The 14,615-nt window shown below is 38.4% G+C and overlaps 1 protein-coding gene across 19 annotated transcripts in view; it reads right to left on the reverse strand.

The window, feature by feature from the left end:
• ryr3 (ryanodine receptor 3) overlaps positions 1-14,615 on the reverse strand; it is a 342,095-nt gene that overhangs the window by 148,635 nt on the left and 178,845 nt on the right. For all 19 annotated transcript variants that reach the window (XR_010001819.1, XM_062967304.1, XM_062967301.1 and 16 more), the window contains 2 exons: positions 3,796-4,069; positions 2,046-2,160 (listed from right to left, as the gene is read on the reverse strand). Coding sequence is in view for 18 of the 19 variants with exons in the window: in XM_062967304.1 (XP_062823374.1) it covers positions 2,046-2,160; positions 3,796-4,069 (389 nt within the window). In the remaining variant the exon portion in view is untranslated. The remainder of the gene's footprint in view (positions 1-2,045; positions 2,161-3,795; positions 4,070-14,615) is intronic.

A 14,615-nucleotide genomic window follows, 5' to 3' on the forward strand; every position in this document is an offset into this window, starting at 1 on the left:
AAAAACAGTTGTTGTGACTTCCCATTGTCCTCTGGAGAACTGGTGATTCATAAAGCAACATAAGAAATAATACAAAAAAAAATTCTCTACTACCCGAAATATACCTGTTGGGAATATCAAAAGTAAAACTAAATAAAAATCAAGATAAAATGCTCTTCTTAATAGGGACTGCAGCAAGGCCTGTTTTAGCCAAAGTCTGGAAACAAACTCCCTTGTCGTTTAGTATTGCGTCCATGGAATGTCACTCAGTATTTCCTTCATTTTTTGAAAGTCAGTTCTCCTAAAGTCCAGAATGCGGGTTTGACTTGTCTTAGTTTCAGCCTTCCTTTGTATGGTGAACTGCAGGAGAACATGGTCACTTGCCCCTAAGGATCCGACCACTTCAACTGCATTGATTAGGTCCTCCACATTTGTTAGGATGAGATCGAGAGTAGCCGATCCCCTAATTGCCTCTTCTACCTTCTGGACCATAAAATTGTCTGCAAGGCAGTCTTGTACATCTTACAAAATGTATATCTCATGACAGCTGAGAACCTAGCCACTGTGAGGTAACTATGCCATGATCATTCATATACAGCAGGCAACGGCACTGGGGATCCAGGTGGCAACACCTTACCTTATGCAACTTCCTGGCTTCGTAAAGGAATTAGTTGGGGGCCATTAGCTACTTTTGTCATAATTATATAGACTGGGAAAGGAAAGGACAGTCTTCTCAAGAGAAAGGATTGGTGAAGAAAGAATTCAGTAAGAAAACAGGAGAGGTTTTTGTTTTCACCTTCAGAAGTGCACCCTGATGCTATGCATTACTTTCTCCTCCAAATACAATTATTTATCTTTCCTTTTGATAAAATGGAACCATGCAAATTTTGCTGGCTTTCCTATGATTTACCAGTCAAACAACAATTTTACTTGTGTCATTAATGCTAATAAGTAAGTTTTTAAAACTAAAAGCACAGAAAACCAATAATTTTAGTGTCACAGTAAAAGCATCAGGCTGTTGCAGTCAACAATATGTTACGCAGGGGGCATGTCTGGGTCAGTACTCAAAACCATTAGCAATTTTCTTCTGTCATTTTAAAATGTGTGTCATACATATTAGTCATCCTAAACAAAATGGTTTCAGATTTTAATTCACTAAAATATCAAAGGCTGATTAACCTCCACGAGTTGATGGATTAGCCCAGTGGGTGGGGAAACCCAAATGCAGGGGCTGTCCTTAGTAGTTTAGCTCTGAAAGAATTAGATAGTGTTTTTATTGCTGACCATTGACCAAAAGAAAATATTCATTTGTGTGTGTGTGTGTGTGTGTGTGTATTGAAGGGGAGAGGAACTGTACTTTCCAGGGAGAAAGGATTAAGCCTTTGCCCTTTTGAATTAGCTAACAGGATTAAAAGCATGTATTTGGGAGGAACAAAAGAGAAAATTCCTCATACTGGAATTTATATTATGCATATTATTGATTTTGGGGTTTTTTTGTTTAGGCTTTTAAGTTTTAATCCAAGGTTGCTTATTACTCAGCAGCATCTACAGGGGAGTGTAACTTCACCTAATACAGGTTGAATCCATAAAAGTTTATGTGTGCTTTGTGTGGATTCGCTGGAGGAACTATATATGTGGACATGTTTTGGGGAATTAGGTACCACATTCTAGGAATGTGACTTCTTGGATTAATTGGTTGTATGTGAAAAAAATCTATGGAAAGATAATCAACAGGAAAAAATCTGCAATTGGATTTGCATTAAATGTGGATTTACGATTCATCAGTTAATTGAGTTTACTTTAATGGGACTGGCAACTGGATTTAGGCACTTGTGACTCTTCCAGCTCATCCTATTTAATGGGGTGTATTCCATGCTGAGGTTTTCTAAAGCAATTCCTAACACCTTTGGTCTGCAAGATATTTAACACCTAACAACAACAACTTGTCTAAACTATCTTGCCTTTAACAGAATAGACAGCACAGTCTATACACCGTACATACTCAAGATGCCAACTTTAAAAAACTTGTTAGAATTTTGCAAAAATCATGACAAACATAAAATTACCTGAGATTTGTCTCCTCCAAGCACATTTACCATTACTTCCATAACTGTCTCATGCATACCAAGGACCCTCATTAAGTTAGGATGCTGGTAAAATACTTTGTTGTTCATTATATCTCTAAATGGGATGAGAAAACAAACGTAACAAGTAATCATTTTACAGGATAAGCTCCACCTAAATCATGAAATGTGTATCATCCTTTTTTTGTTTCACAATTCAAGAGCAATTACTAACAATATCGTCTAATTCTAATTTATTTATTTATTTAATTTATATACTGCTCTTTGAACTCTGACCAGTTCTTTGGTGGCTACACAGCACATAAAGGGTTGTTGTATGTCTTTCGGGCTGTGTGGCCATGTTCCAGAAGTATTCTCTCCTGACGCTTCGCCCACATCTATGGCAGGCATCCTCTGAGGATGCCTGCCATAGATGTGGGAGAAACGTCAGGAGAGAATACTTCTGGAACATGGCCACACAGCCCGAAAGACATACAACAACCCTGTGATCCCGGCCATGAAAGCCTTCGACAACACAGCACATAAAGTTCATCTCTTGTAACACGGGGCAAGGTTCCGCATTACATAAAGTTTTGGGATACTCCAAATTTTGCCCCAAACAGGGGCAGTGAGGACAGTTGAGGATGCTTCCCAAGTGGAACCAGATGTAGCTGTTTCAACTACCATCCTTTGTTCCCTGGAGCCCTGCTCGTTGTTGACCTAAGCAACCCGAAAGACAGTTGCATCTGTCAAGTAGGAAAATTTAGGGACCACTTATGCAGGGAGGCTAATTTAACTGATTTACACCATAAAAAATGTCCAGCAGCCTGCGTGCCGGATCAAAAGGACTCGGCGTGACAGTGGATGATGAAGCAGCAGCTCCTCCTGTGGCCAGAATCGAGCATGCCCTCACAAAGCCAGAATCGGGGAGGTTAAATAGCCTCTGTGTCTGTCTGTCTGTTGTTTGTTTAATGGCATTGAATATTTGCTATATATATGTACATTGTGATCCGCCCTGAGTCCCCTTCGAGGTGAGAAGGGCAGAATATAAATACTATTAAATAAATAAATAAATAAATAAATAAATAAATAGGATTGGAACCTTTTTCTCCTTGCCCCCATGTTGCAGTGATCTCCGTTGCATGTTCTGATATCAGCCAAGGTGACAGGGAGCATTGGAAAGCAAAAAGGGAGAGGAGGTGGGATTTCCTTCTCCCCTCCCTCCCCCTTTGGCATCCTGCAGTTCTGACTGTGTCAGAGCAAGAGGCAGGGAAAAGGTAGCTGTTCAGTATCATTGGGCAGTGAGGACTCCCTGCCTCCTCTGCAGCAACTGAGGGAGTCCCTGTGGAAGTCCAATGTGTCAGATTAGCCCAAAAAGGGAGGCAGTGTAGATGTGCCCAAAGTCATGCTGGAAAATATAGACATTCCTAGAGAGCTGATATCTATGGTAATTTGTTTTAGCAATTTCTTTATTCACTTTTTCACTTTCATGGGGTCCTGTGCCCCTAACTCCAACAAGTGTGGGGGGATGACTGTATCATTTCTAGAAAAAAAAAATCTGAACAGCAAGAATACAGCAGGTAAGATCTCTACCTGTAACCCTTGGGAGTTACTTCTAGAGACAGAGTGTATTGCTACTTTTAGAGACAGAGTTGACAGAATGGATTTACTATAATCAAGGATCAATAAATAAAGGTTTAATATTCCGATCTTAAACTGGTCTTTAAGGAGTCATATAAAATATTTTTCATACCCAAGACCATTAATCATAAGCAATTCTTCTTCTTTTCCCATTCTGACACTAAGAAGAGAGCGAATTTGACCCAGTGCTGCTAGTAAGTTTATTGTATCCTGCACAGAGGCAGCACTGATAGTATAGGACTTCCTCAGAGCCAGCAGCAGTTCACCAATGCTGTCATATTGTCGTCGAAGGAGATTAAACATAATACGAACTAATTCTGGGTCTTGGATCTGGTCTTCCTGAGCCCAGGAAACCATCGTCCGAGATATCAACTTCTTCAATGTAGCTGCAGTGGAAGGTAGAAAATAGAAAAGGAAAATGAACATGTACTGAAAAGAAGATATTTCAAATGATTATTTGAAAGTATATAGAAACACTGCAAATTTCAGGAAGAAAAAAAACCTTTTGCCAACTATTAATACAGAAACTCTGGCAATTCCATTCCTCAGTCTCTATGATCTTTTGACAATGCTACTAAGATGCTTTAAGTACAACCCTGATAAGGGTCTTGGCAGAAGATGGGGATTGTCATGTCCTATACAGTATACCGTTCCATTTAATGAGCTTCCTGAGAGATATAGCTTTTTCCGTTACTACCTCCAGCTATGGCGGTAAATCTTTAGCCTTAAAGTTTCACCCCATCTTCAAATTTTACAGAGATTCCTTTGTAACTCAGTGGCATGGTTTGTCAATTCTGCTGGCACCTCAAACCATCTATATAATTAAGATGTATAAACCCATTTTAAAACATATATTGCAATTCTAGTTTGCACCTAATTGCAATCTATAGACTGTTGACTCAGATATAATGCTGAAGTACTATTAAGCTTCCTCAACTTTAATTTGTAACGGTGTCTTGTCTGAATAGTGTCTGGATTGAGAAATTTACTCCAGCTCACCTTTCCCAGTTTAACTGTGAATGCTGTTATCTAACATCATTATACAGGCGACCTATATTCCAATCACAAGACAAGTAACATGGAGATAGAAATTCCGAAGTTCAGAAAAGGTATAAAAATGCTTGAAGGAAAAACCAGGAGAAAGGAGGTAGGACACACACACACACATATCACAAAACACAATTACTTGTCAGTTTTGTAGAGTGGTGGCAATCTGTCTTGCTTAGCAAAGCATTAATTATGAAGTAAAGGTTTTAATGTTATCAATAAAGTTATCAATAAATATGTTTTATTTTTGAAAGGTATTTATCATTAGCTTGTTCAGTTAGCTTTGAATGTTTACAAGTCTACGTGCCTTTGAGAAACAATGGAGAAGAAATACTAATTGGGTGAATATCGTAAGCCACATCTTAAAAATATCTCATTAACACCATCATTTCAACATTTAATAAATAATTATAATGTAGAATTAACAAAATAGCCAGGTGTTTCAACATGAGGAAAACATGCTGTTTTCTCTCAGGCCGTTTTGACTGTATTTCCCAGAGCTTTTTAAATGAACTAAAAATCAGTCCAAAGTAATTGAAGTAGACTTCTTTATTTGGAAAATAAAAGGCCAGCAAGCTAGATATCATGTGAGGTGACAAATGAAGTGTCTTCTTATAATTCAACAGCTCAGGAGCATTTCAGAGATTTATTAAGTAGTTAATGCGACAGAGCACTTGTAAATGAATACATTTATGTTACCGTTAAGAGCTATTTCTATAATATTTAAGGAGGAAATGTATAAGGAGTAAATCAAAACATTTTTGAAGCAGGACAGGATTTGTAAGTGAGCTTTCCTCCACAAGGCTGCAAAGTTCTGATAAAAAACTGTGATTCCTGCTTTCCTATTCAGAGGCTCAGATGGTGGGAAAGAAGTAATAGTGAGAATGGAAATAATAGAGCCAAAGTCTATTAACTTGAGCAAATGAGTCAAACATCTTGTAAGGAAGAAGGTATCAAGTGAATTATTAGAAGGTTATGGACCAAACATAATTCATACTTTATTTTGCATTTATTTTTTACCTTCTGTAAAGAAACCGTAAGACAGTGTGAATGAAAAAGCAAGTGGTCGAACCAGAATTCAAAAGCCCAGGATTTGAGCTGAGTCACCATCAACACTGACCATTTAATGCAGTTTCAAACCAATATTGAAGAAAATGGTTTCATTGTGCAAATGATTACATAGGAAATCCTAGAACCAGTTTGAGTCCTGGATGGTCATTGCACTAATGTGCATTAAGGGCTTTCTTTTGTGCACTTCTGTGGGAGTTTGTTTTCTGGCTGCTGCAGTTTGAAGCTAGCATGTGGTCAGTTGTAGAAGCATTATTAGGGAAATGCGATTTTTGGTGTTTACGATAAGGCTTATTGGGGGAAACATAACTTGATAATATGATCTAGCAATAAATATAAAAAATTGCAGCTATACTAATTTTATGTTACGCTTATCTTAAAAATAGCTGTGAGATTCCCTCCAATTGGACACTTTTCAGAGAGGGAGTTTCCTTTGTGGTTTCTGCGGTGATACAGAATACGTGGCAGATTGGCTCAAAAAGTCAAAGTATTTTCAAAGTACTTTACATTCCATTTAACCAGCGCAGACTCTTAGATCTTCCAGGGAGGCCCTCCTTTCGCTCCCGCCACCATCTGAAACACGGTTGATGAGGACGAGGGAGAGGCCTTCTCGGCAGTGGTCCCCCGGCTCTGGAACTCCCGCCCCAGGGAGATCAGACTAGCACCCACCCTAACCATATTTCGAAAGAGCTTGACAACGTAGCTTTTTCAATGTGCTTTTGAATAATTAGCAGCCCTTTCTCCATACAGTCCAATTCGCCCAGCCGGACCCTAGCATTTTACCCCACTCTGGTTCTACTTTTGACTATTCATGTTGCACAAGTCTGCCACTCCCATGTAATCCTAAACAGCCCCACTCCCTTGCCTAACTACTTTGATACGTGGTTATTTAAGTTTTTTAAATTGTTTGGCTTGAAAAGTACTAAAATGCTTCCATGATGCCTATCCTATTATGTTGTATTAAGTCTATATAAAATACAAGCACTCAAGAAAAGTAATTGTGGAAAATAATATATTTGCTTTTTGCCCAAGATGACAAATTGTCAAGGTTTACGATTGATATAAGGTAAAAGAATGCTTTCCACACTGTAAGCTTTGCTTAAGGATAGGCTTATTCTTTTGGAAACAAGAAGCTGTTTAAAAGCAAAATTCTCAGTCCTGTTGATGTTGCCTGCTACTAAAAATGATTTCAACAGAGTATTCATGTTAAATGATTTAACTGCACAATCTTATACAGGTCCATTCAGCCATAAGTCACATGCAGTTAAATGGTTCACTTCATACTAAAATGTAAGTGGTCATACGATTATCACTTGTGGAGCAAAATCTGCTAAAGTAAAACCCTCAAATGTAGAGGGCTGACTGTAATTTTTTCCTTGGTTGATGTACAAAGCAATGGCATGGAAGCAACAATCACTGTAAATATCAGAAATATTATTTGGAATGCTATATTATTTGGCAACTAAACATATTAAATTTGAAATTGCAGCAATAATGTAACCATATTATATCAGCCACAATAAGGAATTTAAAGTTGACTCCCCATTATAGTGACCAAATCCTAAGGTTTTCTTGGCAAGATTTATTCAGAGAAAGTTTGCCTTTGGCTTCCCTCAGGCTGAGAAAGAATGCCTTGTCCAAAGTTGCCATGGCTAGGTGGGGATTTGAATCCTATTCTACCATGCTTCCAGCCCAGTACCCAAATCATTACCTTATGCGACCAAATTACCACAAAATAAACAAAAAAATTACATTCCTGAAATACTGTAAAATGTGTAATACAGAACATGAGCCAGAAAGCAGAAGTATTCTGAAGTTAAAAGCATCAATCTGTTTCTCTTTTTGCTGAGGAATTCACATTCAGAAAAAAGTATTTGGCAACCCTTTACACAACCAAGCCTAGTCTCTGACGTACGAGATCAGTAATACATTCAAATGTCAAAATGTACAAGAATATCTTTCTCAGTAAAATCATTTTTGCTACCTAAACATGCTTGGGTAACCAGGCTAAATAATGTATTAGCATATATTCTAGTTTGCTTCCAAAATTATCACACTTCCCACTGGAAACTGCTAGTTTTAAAGACAAATGCTACTGCAACTACAGAACAAGGAGCAAGAGATGTTCAAACATTTTAATCCATATTTATTTTCACTGTTATTCAGTTCATTAAACATTTAAAGGACTAATACATGTCATAGTAATTACCGCTAAGTGAATGATGACTGCATAGGAGAATTCCAGTGAAACCTCAAGGGGGAAAATCTACATTGACTAAGCAGCAAAGCTTATATTACTATTGGTTTGAAAGATAATCTGCATCTAATAAAATGACTTCTAAATGAAAACAAGATTTATCATGTTATTGTCACATGTGTATTCTCCTTGTAATTTCTCCAACACTTTCCATTCTGGTTGATTGGCCTTAATAATAATAATAATAATAATAATAATAATAATAATAATAATAATAATAATAATAACTTCCCCCCCCGCAGGTGCCACCTTGACGTGGTGGGGGGGGGGCTTAGCTGCTCCAATGATGACTGAGGGCTGTGCTGGCGGTAGTGTAACTACCGGCAGGTCCAACCAAGCCAGAGAGGCCTCAGCTGAGGAGCACAACCAAGAGCACCTAACCCATTAGCATTATGGAGAATCAAACCCAAACGAAGTCTATACTGGCTCGGTCGTCGCCCAGGATAAAAGGGACCGCGGTGGATGCTGCTGATTCTGGACATTCATCGACAAGTGGGCTACGGAATCATCAAAACCCAAATGAACAGTCACAGAAGCGGCATAAATATACAATGCCAGAAAACCGCACAGTCATGAAATGCTATTACAACTCTGAACCTCAAAGGCGTGGCTACCAAAAAAGGATGCATCAACTGTGGAAACAAGAGTACCCTGACTCACAGATAACAGAACCCCGACTGGCTGACCAACGAAGATTCATAATCAAAAACAAAGTGTTCAGTGAAGTTGAACTCGAAGAAATCCAGAAAATTTGCAAAGTAGATTAAAATCAGACCACAGCACAGACAGCAGCAGAGACTCCAGCAACACTTGGAATGGTGGAACAGATTGAACCAGAAGAAAGTGTGGAGCTTTTGCAAGAATTTGAAGAACCAGCACTTGAAACATCTGCTGAACCACCAGGAACCTTGACAGCAAGACAACAAGAACTCAAGGATAAGATCATGGCTCATGCTGCAGCAAATGCAATAAAAAAGCGGCTCACAACTCTAAAAACAGTGCCCAAGAGACACCTGGCACCTCTCATGAAAGATGTGAATACAGTACTCTCCACTGTCCAAATAACATCAATTGAACAAACAAACCAGTATGCCTACAGTGCAGCAGTGATAGTAACAGAAGAACCTGGGCTCCTACAACCAAGGCAGCCCCAAAGAAAATCGACTGGAAAACCAAAGTGGAAGGTCAGGCTAGAGTTGAAAATCAAGAAACTTAGATCAGATGCAAGTAACCTGAAAAATATGAAAGAGAGGAAACTGAAGAATGACAAAATCAAGCAATACCTGATCCGAAAGTACTGGCTGAACACCAGAAAAATTGAAGAAGCCTTGGAAATTGTGAAGGAACAAATTACAGCAACAGCCAGAAAAATTGAAAGGTATGAAGCCAGAATCATCCAGTACAGACAAAATCAACTGTTTCAATCAGACCAAAGACGGTTCTACCAGAGTCTGAACCAAACAACAGACACAGTAACCATAAAGCCAGAGAAAACTGCAACAACAAAGTTCTGGAAAGAACTTTGGGAAAATAATAAAAACTACAACAGAAACGCTGGGTGGATAAAGGAGTTTGAAGGAAAATTCTCACAGAACAAAATTGAACAGAAGGAAATAACAACTGAAATGATCAGCAAACGAGTGCAAAAAGTCAAGAACTGGACATCGCCTGGTAGTGATCAACTTCATGGATTTTGGCTCAAACATCTGATTAGTTTACATGGAAAAGTGGCCCAACAATTCAATGAGATGCTGCAGAAAGGAAGTATCAGTGAATGGCTAACAACTGGAAGAACATACCTGATACAAAAGGATCCAGCAAAAGGAGCAGCACCAGGAAACTACAGGCCAATAACATGTCTGCCCACTATGTTTAAACTACTGACTGGCATCATAGCTGACAGAATTCAAGACTATCTTGAAGAAAAAAACATCTTGCCAGATGAACAGAAAGGCAACAAACGGAAAAGCAGGGGCACAAAAAACCAGTTATTGAATGACAAAATGATTCTGGAGAACTGTAAGAGCCGAAAAGCTAATCTTCACATGACGTGGATTGACTACAAAAAGGCCTTTGACTCACTCCCACACAACTGGATCATCAAGTGCCTGGACGCCATCGGGATTTGTAAAACCGTTGGCACCTTCATTGAAAACATGATGGAGCACTGGAAAACTGAACTGTTTGTTGGAAATGAAAGCTATGGACTTGTCAACATCAGGAGAGAAATTTTCCAGGGAGACTCATTGTCCCCTCTGCTTTTCATTATCGCCATGATCCCTCTGTCAACAATCTTACAAAAAACAAATCTCGGCTATCAAACATCTAAGAATTCTCACAAAATTTCACATTTGATGTACATGGATGACCTGAAGCTATATGGGAAAACGGAAACTGAAATCCAGTCTCTGACCAACACTGTCCGAATTTTTAGCACTGATATCAGCATGGAGTTTGGCTTGGACAAATGTTCGACAGTGGCATTGAAGAAGGGAAAAATCATTGAAAGTGAGGGCATAAATATGCCTAATGGCCAAACAATAAAGTGTCACCAGCCAGAGGCCTATAAATATCTGGGCATACTACAGCTGGACAACATCAAGCATGAACATGTGAAAACTGTGGTCAGCAAAGAATACACACAAAGGGTCAGAAAAATTCTCAAAAGCAAGCTCAATGGAGGCAACACCATCAAGGCCATAAACACCTGGGCCATACCTGTCATAAGATATACTGCTGGCATTATAAACTGGACACAGGTGGAACTGGACAATTTGGACAGAAAAACAAGAAAACTCATGACCATTCATCATTCCCTGCACCCTTGCAGTGATGTTGACCGGCTATATCTGCCTAGAAGATCAGGGGGCAGAGGACTCTTACAAGTAAAACAAGCAGTCAAAGAAGAAGAACATGCCCTGGCAGAATATGTCAAGCAAAGTGAAGAACCTGCTTTGATTGAAGTCAAAAATCAGAAACTCCTCAAAACACAGCAGACAAAAAACCAGTACAAGAAAACCGCACTACAAACTAGAACTGAGAGCTGTCACAACAAAACACTGCATGGAAAGTTCCTTGACAAAATTGAAGGAAAAGCTGATAAGGAGAAGACCTGGCTCTGGCTCACGAATGGGACCCTGAAGAAGGAGACAGAAGGCCTGATCCTTGCAGCCCAGGAGCAAGCCATCAGAACAAATGCAGTTAAGGCCAAGATCGAAAAATCAGCTGATGACCCAAAATGCAGACTGTGCAAGGAAACCGATGAAACCATTGATCATATCCTCAGCTGCTGTAAGAAAATCGCACAGACAGACTACAAACAGAGGCACAACTATGTGGCCCAAATGATTCATTGGAACTTATGCCTCAAGTACCACCTGCCAGCAGCAAAGAACTGGTGGGATCACAAACCTGCAAAAGTATTGGAAAATGAGCACGCAAATATACTGTGGGACTTCCGAATCCAGACTGACTAAGTTCTGGAACACAACACACCAGACATCACAGTTGTGGAAAAAAACAAGGTTTGGATCATTGATGTTGCCATCCCAGGTGACAGTCGCATTGACGAAAAACAACAGGAAAAACTCAGCCGCTATCAGGACCTCAAGATTGAACTTCAAAGACTCTGGCAGAAACCAGTGCAGGTGGTCCCGGTGGTGATGGGCACACTGGGTGCCGTGCCAAAAGATCTCAGCCGGCATTTGGAAACAATAGACATTGACAAAATCACCATCTGCCAACTGCAAAAGGCCACCCTACTGGGATCTGCACACATCATCAGAAAATACATCACACAGTCCTAGACACTTGGGAAGTGTTCGACTTGTGGTTTTGCGAAACGAAATCCAGCATATCTATCTTGTTTGCTGTGCCATACAACGTCGTTGTGTTGATGGTAATAATAAGTTTATTTTTATACCCTGCCCCATCTCCCTGAAGGGACTCGGGGTGGCTTACATGGGGCCTGGCCCGATAAAACAAACAAATAACAGTAACAAAGCAATAAAACAATTATCCCAGTAAAAAACATCAACATCAATAAAAACAATCATTAAAATCAACAAGCAGGATACAGTATTAAAAACAGGAGACTAAATCGTAGATCCCAGGCAAAGTGCAGAGTGTTACGAAATGGGGAAAGGAAATTTCACAGTTGAATGGACAATAAAGTGCGGTATAAAATGGCAAGACAACAACAATGGGACTATTATGGAATGGACAGATAGATCAAGCCATAACAAACTGTAGATTGATTTATAGAAATATTTCCATTTATTTTACTGGGATAAGGTGCAAATAGGATATGGACATATGCTACAATAAAATATGTTTTACTATACAGTAGAGTCTCACTTATCCAACATAAACGGGCTGGCAAAATGTTGGATAAGCGAATATTTTGGATAATAAGGAGGGATTAAGGAAAAGCCTATTAAACATCAAATTACGTTATGATTTTACAAATTAAGCACCAAAACATCATGTTATACAACAAATTTGACAGAAAAAGTAGTTCAATATGCAGTAATGCTATGTAGTAATTACTGTATTTACGAATTTAGCACCAAAATATCACGATGTATTGAAAACATTGACTGCAAAAATGTGTTGGATAATCCAGAACGCTGGATAAGCGAGTGTTGGATAAGTGAGACTCTACTGTATGTCCAAAGACATCAGAAAGAAATATACATCATAGTTATATCTGGAAATGGACATAACATACAGTAGGGTCTCACTTATCCAAGCCTCGCTTATCCAAGTTTCTGGATAATCCAAGCCATTTTTGTAGTCAATGTTTTCCTTAATCCCTCCTTATTATCCAAGATATTCGCTTATCCAAGCTTCTGCCAGCCCGTTTAGCTTGGATAAGTGAGACTCTACTGTATATATGTTTCTATGTGAATGTTTCTCAGAAATCCCTTAGTCACATATTTGGTACTTGATGGTATAGAAAGCCCCTGAAAGGTTCAGGAAAACAATAGACAACTTGAATTGCCTTTGTATAGAAGAGCTATGTCTTCCAGCCATGCGATAGAAGTCAAATTTTGCAGTACAGTAATACCTTAACATTTGATTTTAATTCATTTTGTGACCAAGCTCACAACTCAATTTGCTCGTATGTAAAATCAAACTTGCCCGTTGAAATGAATTGAAATGCTATTAATTCATTCCAGCCCCACAAAAACCACAGCAAAGTTGTGTTACATGTTTTTAAATAAGAAAAATGTACTTTATAAATAACAAATAATGAACAAATAATTAGACATAACAAAAAGGAATGTAATGAAATTAACTGGATTTATTAATGTGAAATGTAACCACTGCTGATCAGAATAGTGACCACAGTGTTTTCAAATTTAATTTACTTTGTATAGTCAATCCCAGAGTTACAAACATTTGACTTACAAATGACTCATAGTTAAGGCTGGGGATGAGACAACAAAAAGTGTGAGAAATCTACAACTCAGAAGAGAAATTCACTCCTGAAAGAGTTATCATGGGGAAAAGGTGTCTCAATTGAAGCTTTATCATCAATCCCTTTTTCCACAGCAAGCCAAATTTTTCAAAATCCAATTATCACAGGGACAGAAAGTGAAGTGAAATCTTCTGAACAGAGGGCACAGATAGCAAAACAAACAACACAGAGGGGTGTTAACCCTTCCCTATGCTATCCAAAGCTTATATATATATATATATATATATATATATATATATATATATATATATATATATATTTGACTGGAGTTACACTTTAAAAATATACCTGTTCCAACTTACAAACACATTCAACTTACGAACATACCAACAGACTCAATCTTGTTCGTAATTTAGGAACTGTCTATATATTAATGTATAAATTTTTAGTGGATAGATTCAGGCATAACCAAAAAGGCACAAATATCTATGCAAGCTTTCAGCATCCATTAGATACATATAAAATATAAAAATGACCCACAAAAACAAAAAAGCTAAAATCAAACCATAATGTAAAATTTGCAATCACTATTACAACTAATTTTAAGTATAACACAAAACATTGCATAACAAACCTTGATGGAAAAGAGCAATTGTTGACGCCTAAAGCAAAATGACAAAACAGACACTTTAAATGCTCTATAAATGGAGATTCAGAATAAAAGTACTGCTACTGAAAAGCCTCCATGCTGGATAGTCACAAACACAGCCTTGCTGTATTGTGGGTCACTTAATAGACTTGCAATCTTCAGCTATCCAGGCTCCAAACCATTTAGGAATCTGTAGACAAATCCTTTACTTTGAAAAATGATTTGTCCTCTCCATATGAGCTCAATTCATACTGCTGCCAAAAGGAGAAGGAAAGATAATGGACAGACTCTTTCTAATCCCCATTCTTGTCATTATTAGTGAACTCCTAGAGCACAGCTACATAGAAAAGAGATTCTGAATAGCAGGTGGGATCAGCTCCATGGTGGCTAAATGATGCACAGAGTTGATTTGGTTTAATGTGGTCTTCAACCACTTCACCAAAAGTTACAGAGTTTTCCCAAGAATTCGGAGCAAACTGTACCTTCAGG

This window comes from Anolis carolinensis, chromosome 1, assembly GCF_035594765.1.
Source record: "Anolis carolinensis isolate JA03-04 chromosome 1, rAnoCar3.1.pri, whole genome shotgun sequence".
Classification (NCBI taxonomy): domain Eukaryota; kingdom Metazoa; phylum Chordata; class Lepidosauria; order Squamata; family Dactyloidae; genus Anolis; species Anolis carolinensis.